Here is a 20,520-nt window from a genome sequence, read left to right on the forward strand (position 1 = left end):
AATATAATAAGGAAGGTGAGATCTGTCGAGTGAAGCTATTCAAGGTTCAGTTTACCTGCAATGGAAATAGAATTTTCATTTTTGGAAAGATGCACTGAGGGTTTTGTGACCTTTCATAGTGAACAGGACTCACACTTACCGCCACAGCTGGTTATTTTAAGTATCCACTAAATTTACAGACATGAATGTAACCGGTGAGTCCTATTCTTTAAATATGTTTAAGCACATATTAAAGCTTTTTTTATTTCATTAATAAATAGATTCTCACAATTAAATATTTGAATCAACTCACTTTTATTTGAAGTCATTCTGGATAACAGTGTCAGCCGAATGCTTTTAGAGTAATTTTATTTCAGTAAGAACAGATGTAAAAAAGACAAAATACTGAAATGAAAAAAAAAAAACAAAACAAACGAGTGATTAATGACATATGACAACCAGCAGAGGTCCGATCATGTCAACAGTCACACAGTACCTGCTTTTTTTTTTTTTGCCAGTTTTCTTTTCTTTCCACAAGCCTAAAATTCAACATGACATGTTACACAACTTTGGTCCCTAAAAAGCCAGCAGACTTGATGATAAATGCGTCTGTTGTTGTCTCATTATCTCGAGAGAAGTTCCTCAAATGAGTCCAAACCAGATGTTCATTTAAAGTTTGGCCACGGACGAAGAGGCTTGAGCCAAATCTGACAAAAAAAAACAAAAAAAACAGACAGTGAAACAGCAAAAACTGTGTTCATTGATGGCGAGAATTCAACACCTGCTATTGAAAACACATGGAGTTTTTTTTTTTCCCCCATGACCCTAAATCAATACGCTTTAGCTTCATAAATAAGCTAGTTCAAGCTCGACAGTTAGCATCCTGCTGCGGGGAAAAAAACAAACAAACAAGTACAGCCTTTTTTATTTTCAGGTTAAAACAACAATGTGATTTTATTTGATGAAATATGAAAGTAAACAAAAAATTTAAGTTACACCGTTTTGAGTTAAAGCTGCAATTTTAATGCTAATTCATGAACAGTACTAGACGTGTTTTTTTTTATCTGCTTGTTAAATTGCTTTCTTAAAAAAAAAAAAAAAAAAAAAAGTGGCACCAGGCGCCTAGTCCAAGTCTTCTTCTTATACCACGTTGTCAAATGAAGCCAAAAAAAAAAAAAGTTAATCCAGGCAACCAAACCAAAATATAGTCCTCTGTAAAAATGTCTTATAGAGGGTTTTTTGGAGGCCGAGGCTGAGGTGATGTAAACTCAGAGTAACTTCATGTACGTCAAGATGATGAAAACAGGTGAGCGTGGTAACTAAGGCAACTTCAGCATGACTAATACGCCTCTCCCCCTCCCCCCCAAAAAAATCCTGTCTCCCTGTCGACGGGACTGTCTTGGATTACAGTAGATGAGGAGGAAGATGTGTGTAGCAGAATGGGGGGGAGGAGGGGGGAGAGGAGGGGGGACAAGCAATCCTTTCACCTCCTCTACTCCAATAGAGATGTTTGTTTGGAGAGGAGTAGAAAAAAGATAGCAGGATAGAAAAAAAAAAGCTCATTCGGCCACCTCTTTACCAATAGAAATGTCTTTTGGGAGCAGAGGAGGAAGAAGATCCTTTCATCTCCTCCTGTACGCGTCGTCTGAGGTGAGAAGAGGAGTATTAGTAATAGTAGGAGTAGAAATATAAATAGATAAGATGCAAACAGAGGTTTTTTCTCCCTCCTCCTCTTTGTGCATCATTGACAAAATTCTCGTTAAAGAGTCCGTTTCAGAGTTCAGAGTTTCCACCTGCTAAGCGCTGACATTTCCTGGGGGGGTGGTTGGTGGGGGGAGGGGGTAGGGGTGGGGGTGGGTGGGGCGGGACATCCAGTCGGCTGCTGCTGGTGGGTCAGCTGGTCGGTCGGTTGTCACTGTGACAGTGAGAGAGAGAGAGAGAGGGGGTAGGAGGTGGGTTTTTCCAGTCAGTCAGTCGGTCGGGGTGGGGTTGATACAGATGTGCAGGAAGTTGTCGGGGTGGCTGAGATGTTCGCTGAGCCACTGAAGAGGAGTCTCCAGCAGGGGTTCAATACCGTGAATCACTACCTGGTAACGCTTCACCTCACCTGCGGAAAAAGAGAAAAAGATGAATAATTAAATCAGTAGCATCTTTTAAAACATCTTTTTGTTGTTGTTATTGTTTATTGCTGCTTTCCACGTTGATATTTTCCTGTTTTCTCTCATTATTTTAACACATTCTCTCTGTTTTACCGTGTTTGACTGAAACAATTTGTGCATTCGTGTAGAGATGTGCTGCAAAAATACAGTTATTAAGATTATTATAAGTAGAAAACAAGAGAGGATGTGGGAGAGAGAGAGTGGAGGGGAGGAAAAAGGAAAAGACAGGAGGAACGACGAGGTGCGACACAGAGGGAAAAGGGGAAGACAGAAGGAAGAAGAGGAGGAAAGTAGACAAAAATGGTGAAAGAGAAAGAGGAAAAAAAAAAGACAGAAAAGAGGAAATTAAGAAGGGAGCGGAGCGAAACGGGTTAAATGAAATACTGTAAAAGGAAAGAATGATGTAGAGAGAAGAGCGAGGGAGAGACGGTGCAGAGAAAAGAGGAAAACAGTTGGTTACGTGAGGTGAGAGAGACCACATCATACACGATAGTAACTCATCGGTGTGGTGGCTGAGAGAGAGAGAGAGAGAGAGAGAGAGAGAGAGAGAGAGAGAGAGATAGAGAGAGAGAGAGGGTGTGTTGAGTCATGTGTTGTGAGAGAAGATAGAAAGTGTACGAAGGTAAACCTGAGCGTGTTTTTTTTTTTTTTCTTCTTTCAGCTACGAAGTGACAGTTGATTGTTTTTATGCTCGTTGTTGACAAGATTCGAATTTTTAAACTTTCACTCTGACAGTTTGACAGTTTCATACTGTGTGAAAGTGTGTGAGAGTGTGTGTGTGTGTTGCTAAATACGATGGCCTCCATGTGACTGACCCCGCCCTCCTGTTGAAAGACCACGACCGCAAAAAGTCCGTTAAAAGCAGCGACTTTCTCTGCCTTCCAGGGTTGTGAGTGTGTGATTCGCACTGAGGAGATTTCTGACATGATTTTTAGAAACATTCAAGGAGCCTGAAAGTTTGATCTATGAACGTTTGAAACCTTTTCAAAGAGGCACACAAAGATCATTTTAACTGTCATGAATACTGCAGTAGTGTGATATATATTTATATAATGTCTTCTTTGGCTATGATGACAAACAGAAAGCGTTATATAACTGTGGGCTTTTGCAAGGATGTTTGAAGTGAAAGATACTATCGAGCTGCATTGTGGGAAGTGTAGGTTTCATTGTTTTAGAGCTTGAACCACAAAACTCACTGTCAAGAGTTTAATGGCAGTTAGAATTTCTTGATTACAAAGCATTAACTCCACACGGGTGTCCTGGTCTCCCCTCTTCTGGGAGAGGTTCCCACACGCTTCATTGAGGTTTATGAATCATTCTCAGTCTGGACCTTCACCTGGGACCAATTTGCCTTGGGGGGAAAACCAGGGGCTATGGATCCCGATGACACAGCTCTCGGGGGTAAAAGGGGAGCTCAAAGCCCTCCGCCACAATAAGGTGACGATTCTCGGAGCAGAGAGGGAGAGTCCTCTCAGCCTGAGAGATACCCGGGGGGAACACCTCCTGGACGCCTCCTTCTGGAGCTGTTCCAGGAACGTCCAACTAGTAGGGACTGGAGGGACTACATATCTCTTCCATCCTGGGAATGCTTTGGGATTCCCCAGGAGGAGCTGGAGGGTGTTGCCGGGGTGACGGATGTCTGATAAGTGGAAAACCGGATGGATGGATAAAGCATCACTAAATAAGAAGATAAAGAAGTGTTCCTGGTATATTAAAGACCTTTAAAATTCAATTTGACATTAAAATATTGTACTATATTAAATACTATTAGATGTTATTAAATGTTTTTCAGACATTTTAACCTCCAAGTATTTATTTAAGATATTTCCAAATGTGTTTTTTTCTAGACTTTTACATATTTCTTAAAGAATGGGTTGGTAATGTGAATGTGTAAATGTGCTGTTACATACTGAACAGGAAATAATTGATTTCAGCTGCTTGGCTGTTTGATTATTACAGTGAATTTAATTAATAATGTCTGGATATCATTATGTAGAGCTCCCTCCATGTTCTTGGAGTAATAAATAAAATTATACAACAATGAAAATGACAGTTTCACGTTTCTCTGACAGTTGGGGGTCAATTATAGGACTTCAAAAGGGCTTGTAGGCCAAAAAATGTTAATTATTTCCTACAATCTAAAACTTTATTTATACAATACAAAATTTATTTTGTTTTTCAGTCATATTTTGTTTGAATTGTTTCTTCTTTTTTTTTTTAGGTGAAATGTGCAGGTGAGGTGAGGAAGCTGAATGAAATCTGAAGTCTGTTTCTATTTTACTTTGGTACTTCTAGAAACCAGTCAATCTTTAGAAAATGTTAACCTGTTTAAAGATAATTAAGAATTTAATCTAACTACCAGATTGATTCATGCTTCAAGACAAATATTTTGACAGTTTTGCAGTGAAAAGCCCAGAAGGTGATCAATGTTTCACTCTGCTGTAAAACAAACTATGTTTAACATGTGCTTTAACATAAAAATCTTTAACACAGCTGTCTTTAATTTGGTTGGTCTAAAGAGGCAAAAATTATAGATTAGGGTTTTGGTTTCAAATATAGATTTCTATTTCTAAGTAACTATTTTTAAATATTTTAGTATTTGCAAATGACGTTTCAGTTTCTGGCTAATTAGGACGACTCTCGTTTACGATCAGAACGTTCTCGGTGTGCGTGAGAAAGACATGAAAGACCGTCTGCCACTCTTGACCTCACACACACATACATACATACAGATACACTCTTAGAGGTCGTCCCCAACCACCGGGTGCATGACATTTTAATTCCACGTAATAACAAGAAGGCGGTTGAGGCAGAGCGTTTAACTGACGGTCTGAGAAGCGGCTCCACCCTACACCTGCTGAGCAAAGTGCAAGAAACTAATGCCAGGAAAACAATGCAAGAAATTAACTCAGCAAAAAAGGTTCTCTTCTAGAAACTACAGATGTGCACATTCAGGCCAGACATGTGGGTGGAAGAGGTGCAGAGTGGGTGTTCTCTGCTGGTGGCTGCTTTTTTATTTTTTTTTTTTAAAATGCAGTAAATATTTCTTATTTACTAGCTAAACTGTTTTTTTTAAACTAAATCTGGGCAATTATAAACCATAACAGAGTGATTGTCTTCGGCTAGTAGCTGCTAGATACCAAAAGCAAAGCAAATAATATAATATTTTACCTGCTAATGTGATTTTTGTGATTTTTTTTAACACAGCAGAGGCAGATCACAGATGAAGCTAAAAAGGTGATAAATGATTTGGTCTTGCTTGGTGGATTACAAGCTGTTATAAATGGTTATAAAAAGAAAAAAAAAAAGGTTTTATTTCAGCAGCTAATTTAGTTGTAGTTTAGTGAATGTAGGCTGTAGAGTTGTAGGCAGAATGTGAGGGGTAGACTATTAAATGGACTATTAAATTAATTTAAAAAATAAACCTAAACTGTTGGGTTTTTAGCAGCTCAGTGGATTTTAAAGACCACAAAAGCAAAGCAAGTGAAAAAAGAAGAAACCACTTCACATTCTTCAGTTTCCTGTGGGCTGCTAGAATCAAAAAAGGAAAACTACTTTTGTGCAAATTCACAAGCAACAAATACTTTTTTTTCATTAATACACTAAGAAAAGGCCTTAAAGTGTCAGGCAGAAAGTGACTAACTCCAACCATAACCCTAATTTTCTTTGCTGTTGGTGGATTCAAAAACAACAACAAACTATAACTAATTTATCCAACTAAATTCTTTTTTTTTTTTTTGCCTGGAAACAACACATGAACAGTTTAAAGACTCAATAAACTTGAAGAGACATGGTTTTTCTACTGTGCACTTTCTCTAGAACAGTTTCCTCACATCATTAGCTTACTGCACCAAACCACCGAGCTGCCACAAGCTTGAAAAAAAAAAAGATACCAGCTACAATTCAAACTATCACTGTACTGCTTTGATTTCCTCTTGACTGAAGGAAGTCAGTTTTTTTTTCATCTGCTTTGCAGCCGTATGACTATAACTGAGGTGAGACTGTTTAAGAGGCAACTGAATACATTTTCTGTAAGAAAAAAAAAACCAAAAAAAACGCTGAAATAAAGGGTGAAGTGAAAGAAGAGTATAGGGAGGAAATGAAGACAGCACTAAAATGAGATGAAATACTGAAAGAGAGAGAGAGAGTTGAAAGGCTAGTTAACATATAAGCAATTAAAAGTTAAGTGTGCTAAAAGGACATGAGGTATCAGATGAAGTGTATTAGCTGAAATTAGTCGAACAGATAAGATATGCAGGCACACATCATGTGTTTGAAGTTAAGGTCACTTAAAAGAGCTGAACTGTAAACGCTGACATAAGGTGAAGTGTAGAAAAACAGGAATTAAAAAAGGAGTAGTTAGAAAATTTCTTTACTGTCTGGAAATTTTCTGGTTTTCAATATTTAAAAAAAAAAGGGTTGAGTTAGAGGTTAAGGTGCCACAACACTGAACCAAAACATCCCCGATTCAGGCCTGGTCTGGGACTTTTTGTTTTTTGCATTCCCCCGTTTGTCTCCCATCATTTCCTGTCACGTCTCTACTCGGCTTCCTATAAGGGCATAAAAATGTCAAGATCAATGAAATTCTGCTACCATCTGCTCTTTTCCATCCATTTTTTTATTCTTCTGGTGGAGTTTTTCTCTCCACCAGAAGAGTCTATTTTCTCTGAACAGTGTCATCTGGCAGCAGAAAAACACTACAACTTAAAATTAACGTAATAAAAAATTGGTAAAAGCTGAAAGAAATGAGTCAGCAATCATCTGCTATTTATTATATTACTTACTGCTTGCACACCACTACAAAAGTGTTATTATAGTAATAAAACTACAGACAGGTTTGTTTTTTTTTTTAATCTGTTTGGCTGTTTTTTTTTATTTTTTATTTTGTCGTCAATAAATGCAATAGAGATGATCACATCCGATGAGAGGATGAACTCAGACGACTACGTGCAAATTGTGCAGAATCTCAAGACAATGATTAGTTTAGAAAGACCGAAAGTAAAAGGTGTTATCCTCACACTGGGACAGCAATAGCGAGAACACACTTTCTCTGGTTCGCACACACACACACACACACACACACACACGCACGCACACGCTAGTCTATTTCTGAGCTATGTTTCTTACCAATTTCCTCCAACCTTTAGCCCCTGTGTTACCCAGCAACTGGCAGGCAGAAGTGGGCGAAGTAGGTGTATTCTCACAGTCTCACTATGAGAAATGGGGGAAATTCACAATGTGCCACGCCCCCCCCCCCCCCCATCACCCACACCCGCACACACAAACACACATATTACTGTAGATCCTCACATTACCCACCTGCACCTTAATCACTCTCTCTCACGAACACACACACACACACACACACACACACACACAGATAGATAGATGTGAGATGAGGTCAGCCTCGGTTATATCTCTGCATGGTTTACCGTAGTTTGGTCAACGTCAGTATGAATTCCTGCAATAAACACATCTTTATCAGCTTGAGAGAAAAATATTTTTTCACTGATACATGGTAGAAAGACAATACTTTTGTTTTTTTGCTTAGAGCAAAACAGAGCTGCCATCTCCAGAGCCGGTAACGCTACAGAGTGAACTTTAAAACTTTCAGTTCCCTCACACCCTAATCTTCGTTATACACACACACACACACACACACACACACACAAGCCTACCATCAAACTAGTTTGTACATTTGTGATCAACTTAATTCTGATGTTTACGACGTGACTTCAAGGCAGCAAAAAGGCCACATAAAAGGTTTACAAAGACCAGTTAATCAACACGTATAGGACTCCCTGAAAACCTCAAAATTAAACTTTTTCAGGAAGGAGAGGGGTTAAAAAAATAAGCTAATTATGTTCTTTTTTTATATATACTGTACAGTTTATGTGTTTAAATGCTGAAAGGTGAGAAGCAGCACAGAGAATGCAACTGACAATAAACAGGCAGCTAATGCTGCTGGTGCCACAACTGCTGGCATTGATACCAGAGATGTTTGTTGACATTTGTGCACTTGAACAATAAATTAAAACAAAAACAAACAATAAAAACAAATCTGTGGTTCTGCTCCTCCTCTGTATATCTGACAAGCCTCATTTCTGTTTTTGTTTTTTTTCTGGGGGCGTTTTTATGTCTTTATCAGACAGCCGACACTAGAGAGATGACAGAAAACTTTACACTTTATCAGCCGGGTGACCAGGCTGCCCTATTAGTCCATATGCGAATGATCAGGCCTTATTTATGTAACAAAATAAAAGTCCTGAAGCTATATAGACTTAACTTAACAAACTAATTAAAAATTAGGTTTGGAAATTTGCTCAAAGTAAAAATATTGTCCACTACACTCAGTGTATAGAGGAAGTTAAACTGGTACTATGTCACAAGGTTTAATTGTGGTCACACTGTGCCTGCTGTGCTTCAAATATGCATAATTTTGGAGGTTGTGGCAGAGTGGCACATAAATATATAGTAACACAATGAAGAACATGGATGGTTTGTTTCTTCAAACGTCTCATTGGGTTGTTCATTTAAATTATCTCTATAATTTATGTATTTCTCCTGGTCGTTGTGCGCCCCCGGGCTTTGGCCTATACTGCCACCTCCCATCAGCCACATCTGAACATATCTGATTGTGGGTTGGGATGAGTTGAAATTTGATTTAGAGATTATTGGGAAACGGATTGGTACCAGGAAACAAGTCTTTGAAACAACAACAACAACAACAACAACAACAACAACATGGGACACCCAGTTTTGAAAGGGTATTTTTCCACACTGACTACATGAGCAAAACACATGTTGGATGTGAACTGAACTGTGGGTGTTCCTGCTACTGCTCAAGAGATGTGTATATATTATGATATTAAACTCTTGAGGTGAGAAATGATGAGCTCTCCAGTTAGCGGTTTATTTTGACGTATTACAAAAATCAGAGCAGTAAGTCACTTATGGGAAAAGCAGCTGTGATTACAGTAAATGTGAGGGTCAATTCCCTCTTAGACCGCCCAAACATACAGGTACAACACCCGGCAGCAGATTTGTCATATGAAAGAACACACAAGTGATGAATATTATACAGGAATAGAGATTTAGAAAGGTGTTTTCCCAGTTTGACTAACACTCGGTTGTGTGATTCATTAAAGCGTCAGCATGTGTTTTCAGTGTGTTTACACGCAGAACACGCCACTAATATCTGGGAGTGATCAGTTCCAGGGAAATATTTTTATTATAAGGTTTACAAGGATCAAATGACTGATGTGCAGTTGTGTTCAAAAGTTTGGGCAACCCTTGACAAATAACATATTTTGGTCATTTTTTTAATTGAAAAGATATAAACAGTCTCCCTAGGATATGGAAGACCAATATTTTCAGCAAACATGAATCCATATTTACTTTTTATGTCATAAATTGAACATAAATAAATAAATAAAAACATCATTGTGGCAAGTACAAAAGTTCGAGGACCCTAGGAGTTCCGAAGTCTCACATTCTTTTTACAAGGTCTCAGACCTTAATCAGCTCGTTAGGCCTGAGCCATGTCAACAATGGTCATTAGGAAATGTCAGCTGGTGCCAATTTCTAAGCTTTACAAGTACTCTGACTCTTCAAACCTTGTGCGAGCACTCAGTAACCATGGGTTCCTGTAAGCAGCTGTGTAAGACTCTGAAAATGAAAGTTATTGTTGCCCACAATGCAGGGGAAGGCTACAAGAAGATGGCAAAGCGTTGTCAGCTTGCAGTTTCCACAGTGCGAAATGTAATTAAGAGATGGCAGTTTCGGGGTTACTGTAGAGGTCAAGATGAGATCCGGAAGACCAAGAAACCTCTCAGATAGAGAACTGCTCGTGTGCTGGTAAAGAAGGCGAATCAAAACCCCCATTTGATCGCAAAAAACCTGCAGGAAGGTTTAGCAGACTCAGGAGTGGTGGTGCATAGTTCCACTTGTGCAGCGATGCTCGCACAAACAAGACCTTCATGGAAGAGTCAGTAGAGGAAAACCTCACCTGTGTTCTCAGAAGTATGAAACAGAACATCTGCAGAAGCTGGATGCGTTCTGGGAACAAGTGCTATGGACTGATGAAGTCAGAACTCTTTGGCCACGATCAGCAAAGGTATGTTTAGAGAAAAAAGGAGCAGCATTTCATGAAAAGAACACCTTGCAAACTGTTAAGCATGGGGTGGATCCATCATGCTTTGGGGTTGTGTTGCAGCCGGTGGCAAAGGAAACATTGTGCAGATGGAGGGATGAATGGATTCCACTAAATACCAGCAAATTCTGGAAGCAAACATCACATCGTCTGTAAAAAAGCTGAAAAGAGGATGGCTTCTGCAACAGGATAATGATCCCGAACATGCCCTGAAATCCACCATGGACTACCTCAAAAGATGCAAGTTGAAGGTTTCTGAATGACCCTCGCTGTCCCCCTAATTGAAAATCTGTGGGTAGATCTTAAAAGAGCTGTACTTGCAAGACGAACTAGAAGCCTTTTGTAACGAAGAATGGGAGAAAATCTAAAATACAAGAATTGAAAGACTTTTAGCCGGCTACAAAAAGCATTTGCAAGCTGTGATATCTGCCAGAGGGGGTGTACTGGGACTATGTAGGGTGCCCAAACTTGTTTAAAGCCATAAATCCTCTTTTTTATCCTGGTGTCATGATCAACCTTAATATTCTTATAATGTGAAACTGTCGTGATCCAAATTCCACTACATATCTTACTGTACAGTTGTATGCAAATGTTTGGGCACGCTTTGACAAATAACATATGTTGGTGATTGTTTTTATTGAAAAGATATAAACAGTCTCTCTAGGATATGGAAAAAACAATATTTTCAGCAAACATGAATGCAGAGATTCTTTTTATGTCATAAGTTGAACAAAAAATAAATAGATAAATAAAAACATCATTGTGGCATGTGCAAAAGTTTGGGGACCCTAAGAGTTCCGAAGTCTCACATTCTTTTTACAAGGTCTCAGACCTTAATCAGCTCGTTAGGCCTGAGCCATGTCAACAATTGTCATTAGGAAATGTCAGCTGGTGCCAATTTCTAAGCTTTACAAATACTCTGACTCTTCAAACCTTGTGCGAGCACTCAGTAACCATGGGTTCCTCTAAGCAGCTGTGTAAGACTCTGAAAATGAAAGTTATTGATGCCCACAATGCAGGGGAAGGCTACAAGAAGAAGAGATGGCAGTTTAGGGGTTATTGTGGAGGTCAAGATGAGATCTGGAAGTCCAAGAAAACTCTCAGATAGAGAACTGCTCGTATGCTGGTCAGAAAGGCAAATCAAAACCCCCATTGGACTGCAAAAAACCTGCAGGAAGATTTAGCAGACTCAGGAGTGGTGGTGCATCGTTCCACTGTGCAGCAATGCTCGCACAAACAATACCTTCATGGAAGAGCCAGTAGAAGAAAACCTTACCTGCGTCCTCATCATAAAATCCAACATCAGAAGTATGCAACTGAACATCAACAGAAGCCTGATTTGTTTTGGAAACAAGTGCAGTGGACTGATGAAGTTAAAATAGCACTCTTTGACCATAATAAGCAAAGGTATGTTTGATTAAAAAAAAAAGGAGCAGCATTGTAAGCATGGGGTGGATCTATCATGCTTTGGGGTTGTGTTGCAGCCAGTGGCACAGGAAACATTGCGCAGGTGGAGGGATGAATGGATTCCACTAAATACCAGCAAATTCTGGAAGCAAACATCATACCGTCCGTAAAAAAGCTGAAGCTTAAAGGAGGATGGCTTCTACAACAGGATAATGATCCCAAACATGCTCTGAAATCCATCACGGACTACCTAAAGAGACACAACCCGAAGGTTTTGGAATGACCCTCGCTGTCCTCTGACTTAACATAATTGAAAAAATCTGTGGGTAGATCTTAAAAGCTCTTACATGCAAGACGGTCCAAGAATATTGCAGAACTTGAGGCCTTTTGCAGCGAAGAATGGGAGAAAATCCCAAATATAAGATTTGGCTGAGGTGCATGATGGATATTGTACGGTGAGTTGATGGACCAACTGCCATATCTGAATTTGAATCTGAAGCATTACTAAGCACTGACTATGAAAGGTGTCGAAACTTTTGCACATGCCACAATGATGTCATAAAAAGTAACTGAATGAATGTTTGCTGAAAATACTTTCCCCCTCCCCCCATTATCCTAGAGACACTGTGTTTATATCTTCTCAGGTAAAAAGAAAAATCACAAAAAAAACAAAATAAACAAAATATTTTATTTGTCAACGGGCGCCCAAACTTTCGCATACAACTATAGTTTCAAGTTCTGATTTTCATACATTGATTTAAGTACTGAAAACGCTCTGTTGTGATTACATAACTCTGATTGTGAACTTTCACCAGAAAAGATCATTGTTTCCTTGACTATTTCAACGGCATTTCCTTCACTGGGACTAGATCAATTATTCTGCATATAAATGTATTTTATGACACATTAAATGTCCTGGAGGTGGACATTGTTTACTGGGAAAGTTTTAATGAGAACAAATCCAGACACGGAGCCAGCGTTTTACATATATTTAACGCCCACCCTCCCAACCACAATCAAAGTATCAATGACTGGTTTGCACTGCAGCAAAGTAGCAACAACTGTATAAAACTGGATTAATATGTCCACTGACGCACACAAACACATAGACACACACACACACACACCATGTGGTTGAGTGGTATATGACCGCCAGCCAAGACGGCATGTTTTGTCAGTCTAACAAAGCCAACCACTATTTAGAAAGACCGCAACGCCACGCTCTCTTCACAGCAAAAAAACAGTCTGACTGCACGACTGGCAGCTGGTCAGACTGACTGACTGGATCATTTACTGACTGACTGGTTATGCTGGCTGACTGCTGGATAAACCAAATGACTGATGTTGGCTGGTAGACTGTCCAACTGGCATGCACTGTGAGAGAGAAAACTTTTGAGTGCAGGGCTGCAAGCACTGATTATTCTGATCTATTAATCTACCTTTCTAAGGGCTTTAATGCATTATTTTCATTATTGATAAATCTGCTTATTTATTTCTTGATAAGTCGATTAATCGTTTAGTATGTGAGATGTTAAAAATAGTGAAAAAATGTCTTCAATTTGCTTGCTTTGTCTGAAATATTCTGATGATCCACTAATGACCAATCAATTAATCAACTAATCGATCTATTCATTTAGATAAATCAAATAGTCTATACAGTGTTTCCCCTGGCGGGCCGCCAGATCAAAAAGAGTCCCCGCCAGGCCAAAAAATATATTTTTTAAATGCAACAAATAACGCCAAATACCCATTCATTCAGAAATCAATAGGGTTTGTGTTGTGTTGTGCTGCCAGTCTGGCAGTGAATGTGCAGTACAGATGACAGTATGTCAGTTAATAAATGCTGCGGCTTCTCAAGACCAAGAAATGTCTCGTCTGTTGTTTCCCCAACTGCAGGAAAAGTGAAGGGGGTTAGCTTAAAGTTAGCAACAATGGGTTAGCCTAGCCCTACAATGCTTAACAGAGAATGCTCCCCACCCCCAACCCCACCCATCAGGCCAAACTAGTCAACCTAGGGGAAACACTGCTAAAAGATGTAAAAAAAACAGTAAAAATGTACATAACAATTTCATAGAGTGCAAGATGACATTTTCAAATGGCTTGTTTTGTCCAATCAACAGTTCAAACTCCAAATATATTCAATCCACAATTATATAAAACAAAGGAAAGCTGAAACCGGCAAATGTTTGGCCTTTTTACTTCAATTAAGAACACATAATGAGTTATCAAAATGGTCATTTCAGTAAATCAAATAATGGATAGAGCGCCTCATTATTTCGGCAATAGTCGAGTCGACCAAAACAAAAACACAGCCACACACACACAGTAGTTTCAATGAAGGTAGTCATACTGACAAGTGTGGGTGATGCAAGCAAAGCTGCTCTGATTTTAAAAGGTGTATTTCTGCAACATTTTGCAAGTCAGATTTTGCATGCAGCGACATTCTGCACGCCTCCGCACCTATGTTATCGCTGGTTGAAAACCGTATGCGATCATCACTATTTTGTTGATGCTGGGGATGATGACAAGTTATCTAATTCCTGTGAAAAGTTGCCCACAACTCTCTACAGCGAAACACCTCTGTCCGCATACAGTAGATTCTCCAAAATAGTACAGAACACTTGAAAAAAAACCACAAAAGAAAACACTCGGAAGTACACTCTCAAGATATAGTACCAACTGTAGATACAGAAATAAAATGTTTCAGAAGTTACATATAAATGTAGGCTGTACTTTAAGTAACCCACTTCCAGTATTTTTAAACACACAAGATGCTAATTTTAAAGTGGTTAAATATGTGTGAGAGAAAGCTACAGTTGGTGATGCACCATTATTGTCTAATCCTCTGGTGTATTTTTCCATTTAGGGAGTAAATAATTTGTCATCATTTGTCATTCAAACATGTGTGAAAGAAAACAATTACGTAAGCAGTTTGGCTGTTACACTGTGCTGGAAACGTATGACACATAATCCTTACTTGATATTATACTTAATGTCCTTTATATTAAAGTTTACTTATTATTTACCTAATATCCTAGAACTTGAGTTAGGTATTTAGTGTGATATAATACCTGCGTTTCAGTGAGTAGGAAAAAAAGTGTCACACACTTTGGCTCCATATGCATTTCTCTTTTATTTAGGTGACGTTTCGGCCCCCAGGCCTTCTTCAAGATCAACATTAATAGTAGGACACAGGCATTGGTATGTTATGTTGGCCACATCCTAGTAACACATCTGATGGTGATTAGATAAATCATGTTGCACCAAGTATCAAAACTGCCAAGTACCAAAAGGAGGCATTGAATGTCTGGTCAGATTCGTAATAATGTTTACTCATTCTTTGATCAAATGGTTCCTGATTTAAATCAAGAAATTGCAAATTTGAGACTATTTTTATTTAGTTTCTCCAATTTTAAGTTCTTGTACAACTGCTTGTGTTTATACAACATTTAACATTTGAGAACTCTGGCTTCTTTTGTCAAAAGTCAAAGGTTTTTAGAGAAAATGGTACTGAAACTCAGGTATAATGAAAAAGTAACGCACACCAAGGGTTTTAGTGAGGTGTTAATCACTGGAGGTAGACTTGAGAGTAGGAAAAAAGAGTCGCACACTCTGGCTCCATATGTATATCTCTTTTTTATAGAAGACCTTTCGGCCCCCAGGCCTTCTTCAAGATCAACATTAATAGTAGGACACAGGCACTGGTTATGTAGGCCACATTCTAGTAACACATCTGATGGTGATAAGATAATCATGTTCCACCATTAGGGTGAGAAAAACAATCAAGAGGCCTTCAGCGAATCAAAACTCTTAACAAACAGTGTCAGGAATTTCTAATTGATATACAGAAAAAGTTAAGCCTCAGTTCTAGATGGACATCATGAACAATTTAATCTAAATATCCAATAAATATTCAATCCATGAGGTGACAGGGTTCTAACACCGTGGATCCAATAGTGTTCCCTCCTGGAGAGTAAAACATCCAAGTTACCTCCTCTTGGGAGGAGTGATACCTTCTCAATACCAATATATCTTAGAGAGGAAACAGGATGATTAAATTCTATTGGATGCTCTTGGATAATTCATGTTTTTGCATCTAATAATGCTTCTACGTTCGTCAATGCCCATTTTCAGTCTTCTACTCGTCGTTCCAACATATGACCTACCACAAGGGCAAGTGATAAGACTCCTTTTATAGGGATCTCTATACCTGTGTGAGGATGTTTAAAACTGTTACAACGGTAAGGATAATTACACTGACTACAACAACTACAGCGATGGTTGACCTCAGGGAAAGGTGCTGAAGTAGCTTGGGTTGGTGCTGATTGAAGAGGAGGTAAATATGAGTGTACCAGGTGGTCTCTCAGGTTTTTACCCCTTTCATATACCATGAAGGTGATCAGATTCAAGTATATGCCAGTGTTTTGTTATTATTCGCTTTATCTGTTCTGAACACTTAGAATACTCTGTTGTAAACATCATAGGATCATTTGATTTCACTGTAGGTTTATTTTGTAAGAGATCAGACATAGATCTGTCTTTTATTTTAGTGGCAGCATCATTTTGGACAGACTTCCTATATCCTTTTTGTTGAAAGTTGTTTTTCATTTCACTCGTGTTCCTGTCAAAATCATCAGTTTTCTGGAAAATTCATTTTCATCTGCAAAACTGACTGAAAGGGAGACTTTTTTTTTTTTTTTTAACAGTAAGGGATGATCAGAGTCTGCTCTTAGCAAAGTATTTCAAGCAATAGGTTTTCTAAACAGATCTGGATACAAGTAATTATTCTCTCTAATGATCCATAAATCTAGAAAACTGATGTGTTTGTAGTCATAATCCATAGTAAAAGACAGAAATTTAGAACATGAGTTGATGTATGTAAAAAATTATTCTAGCTGGGTCTTGGACCCTTTAAACAAACAAAACACATCTTCCAAGTATCTCTGCCATAAGAATATATTCTCCTTGAAGCCATGATTAGAGTAATAAAAGGTATACAGTAGCACCATCTTTATCAAAATAGATCTGCCTCAGAGCAACTAGAAAACGAATGCTCTCAACCACCTAGTTTTACATGACCTAATGGAAACAAGAACACGGTTTAGAGGCAAGAGTGTGTTTGTACCTTCCTCTAACCGTAGTTACTCTAATGAGACAAACTGTAGACTAGTAGAACAAGATGTTGACAAACTTTTTAAAAATGAACAGAGTCATATATCTTATAAAAACAGAGGATGTCCTTAAAGACTCAGAGTCAGATGAATCTATTATCATAAATTATGCAGACAAAGGTCACTGTGGTTCTGTGGTCATGAATAAAGCTGACTACGTTAATGACTGTCTCAGACAACTTTCTGATGATATCTTTTACAGTGAACTCAGTCAACTCAGTCTTTTAAGAATATGGTTCATGTAACCACTGAGAGTCTTTTACAGAACGGTGAGATTTCTAGGAAACAATATGACTTTGTTGAAGTTGAACGCCCTATCATCAATCTTACTTTTTTATACATCACCAAAAATACATAAAAATCTTGAACATCCTCCAGGACAACTCATTGTTTCCAGTATTGGCTCTCTTACCCCGAATTTTTCTACCTTTCTAGATTACTTTATCAGAACATTTGCTGAAAATCTTCCTTTCTTTACAAAGGACAGGGGACAGACAGTACACATTATAGCATCCATCGACCCGCTCTTAGACAAGGAGGAACTTTATTTAGTGTCCTTTGATGTGAATTCTATGTATACATCCATACCACATGATGGAGGTATTGAAGGTACTGTCTTTAAGTTGGATTAGATGTTCCAAGATACCTTTTATATTCTGAAACGTGGGCTACCTATGGGTCGTTCCTTTTCACCCTTATTTTCTAACTTGCAGTTTATTTACTCTGATCATGGCATCTAGGAGAATATATTCTTAAGGAAGAGGTACTTGGATGATCTGTTTTGTTTGTTTAAAGGGTCATGTTTGAATGAACTGAGGTATGTGTGTATACTGAATTTCTGTCTTTTACTATGAATTATGACTACAAACGCATCACTTTCCTAGATTTAGGGATCATTAGAGAGACTAATGACTTGTATACAGATCTGTACAGACAACCTACTGCTAGGAATGCACTACGGGCAGACTCTGCTCATCCTTCACTGTTAAAAAAAAAATAGTCTCCCTTTCAGTCAGTTTTGCAGACGAAAATGAATTTTCCAGAAAACTGATGATTTTGACAGGAACACGAGTGAAATGAAAAACAACTTTCAACAAAGAAGATACAAGAAAACTGTCCAAAATGATGCTGCCACTAAAATAAAAGACAGATCTATGTCTGATCTCTTACAAAATAAACTTACAGTGAAATCAAATGACCGTATAATATTTTTAACAGAGTATTCTAAGTGTTCAGAACAGATAATAGGGATAGGGAATAATAAAATTCTCTCTCTCTCTCTCTCTCTATATATATATATATATATATATATATACATATATATATATATATATACACACACACCTGTGAGACCACTTGGTGCACTCATATTTACCTCCTCTTCAATCAGTACCAGCCCAAGCTACTTCAGCACCTTTCCCTGAGGTCAACCATCGCTGTGGTTGTTGTAGTCAGTGTAATTATCCTTACCGTTGTAACAGTTTTAAACATCCTCACACAGGCATAGAGATCCCTATAAAAGGAGTCTTATCACTTGCCCTTGTGGTAGGTCATATGTTGGAACGATGAGTAGAACACTGAAAACTGGCATTGACGAACGTAGAAGCATTATTAGATGCAAAAACATGAATTATCCAAGAGCATCCAATAGAATTTAATCATCCTGTTTCCTCTCTAAGATATATTGGTATTGAGAAGGTATCACTACTCCGAAGAAGAGGTAACTTGGATGTTTTACTCTCCAGGAGGGAACACTATTGGATCCACCGTGTTAGAACCCTGTCACCTCATGGATTGAATATAGACCTCTATTTATTGGATATTTAGCTTAAATTGTTCATGATGTTCATCTAGAACTTTCTGTTTATCTATTAGAAATTCCTGACACTAATGGTGGAACATGATTTTCTTATCACCATCAGATGTGTTACTAGAATGTGGCCTACATAACCAGTGCCTGTGTCCTACTATTAATGTTGATCTTGAAGAAGGCCTGGGGGCCGAAACATCACCTAAATGAAAGAGAAATACATATGGAGCCAAAGTGACACTTTTTTCCTACTCTCAAGTCTACCTCCAGTGATTAACACCTCACTAAAACCCTTGGTGTGCGTTACTTTTTCATTATACCTGAGTTTCAGTACCATTTTCTCTAAAAACCTTTGACTTTTGACAAAAGAAGCCAGAGTTCTCAAATGTTAAATGTTGTATAAACACAAGCAGTTGTACAAGAACTTAAAATTGGAGAAACTAAATAAAAATAGTCTCAAATTTGCAATTTCTTGATTTAAATCAGGAACCATTTGATCAAAGAATGAGTAAACAAGATTACAAATCTGACCAGACATTCAATGCCTCCTTTTGGTACTTGGCAGTTTTGATACCTGGTGCAACAGACATTTTTTAGTCAGTATCAAAAGGTTTCATACCCAGCCCTACCTTACTATTCTTTGTGGGCTTTTCTCACTTTCTGAACCAAGGATCTGAAGATAGGGAGTGTTGAACGATCTACACAGAAAAACCAATTGGTTTTGGGCTAAAACAGTAAAATTCACTTGACTTTTTAAACTGATCCAAGCCCATCATAAGACAAATGACAAGATCTTATGATAGCATAGTGTTAGAGAGGACATCAAAATGTTTTCCAAACTTTCCATAAATTTGAAAGTGTACCAGAAAATCAAAATCTTTACCCACATGTCTCCGTGAATTCTAGCCGAGACGTTCACAGGCTTCGCAGCCATTTTACAGTAAAGTTGCACGGAGAGAATTAGAAAGCAAAAGAACTATTCTGACCACATTTTTATCAACAAGGCAGAGTCATCGAGCAGGCTTTCGAGCCATTCTGAATTCCCCTGAATGGTGCACATCTCACACGCCCGCGCACATGAACCATAACCCACTATCAACTGTATCAAAACAGCCACCGAAACCTCCACTTCCCCCTTGAGTCTCTTAAGTGAGCCGACCCATTTGAAGAGCTCTAGCAGCATTGGCTCCTGATACAGCCTGTATGGGGAAGCCTGCCAATAGCAAGTGGGCTGTACCACAGATGCGACTACGATGGGGGGGGCGGGGGGGGGGCGGGGAGGATGGGGTGCGTGGGAGGAGGAGGGAAGTGGGGAGGTTAGATGCTTAAAGTACCTTTTGCGTGGATTTGCCACTCTCAAAGAGGAGGGAGGGGTCAGGGTGGGGTTGTGGGGGGGGTTAAGATGGGGTGGGGGCTTTCCTCTGAACAATGAATGTGGGGTTTTTTTCACGATTGGGCTCACCTACGATAAAACCTGAAAAGAAAACAAAGAAAGCATGGCTTACGAGAACTATGTGTTAATACATGTGTGTCATGTGTGGGCAGCATCACCCTTTAGGCTGTGATTTGTGCAGCAAACCTAGGCCAAATTCCTGCCAAAATCTTGCTCAATAACACACCTGGTTGGCAAAACAAATTACAGCTTCATCAGACATCAATGCTGACCGCTGGTTCCAGTAACATGTTGTTTTGGGTTTCTTTCCTGCATCTTGGGGGGGAACGACAGTCACACTATAACACAGACTTTTCTGCCATTGCTTGAGAATGGTTCGGGAATCCCCTTGTCTTTTTTCCTTTAATTCATGCCACCCCCATTTGTTTGCTGCGACTGGTTTCTGGGTC

General features: G+C 38.8%; 1 protein-coding gene across 2 annotated transcripts in view; it reads right to left on the reverse strand.

Moving 5' to 3' along the window:
* Positions 1-275: 275 nt before the first annotated feature.
* atg5 (ATG5 autophagy related 5 homolog (S. cerevisiae)) overlaps positions 276-20,520 on the reverse strand; it is a 43,517-nt gene continuing 23,272 nt past the window's right edge. Inside the window, exon 8 of one of the 2 annotated variants that reach the window (XM_044358403.1) lies at positions 276-2,086. In XM_044358403.1, coding sequence (XP_044214338.1) covers positions 1,950-2,086 — 137 coding nt within the window. In that variant the 3' untranslated portion in view covers positions 276-1,949. Of the gene's footprint in view, positions 2,087-5,591; positions 6,689-20,520 lie in introns of those variants that run through there. The other variant, XM_044358405.1, reaches the window with a different exon arrangement.

Source organism: Thunnus albacares, chromosome 8, assembly GCF_914725855.1.
Source record: "Thunnus albacares chromosome 8, fThuAlb1.1, whole genome shotgun sequence".
NCBI classification, from domain to species: Eukaryota; Metazoa; Chordata; class Actinopteri; order Scombriformes; family Scombridae; genus Thunnus; species Thunnus albacares.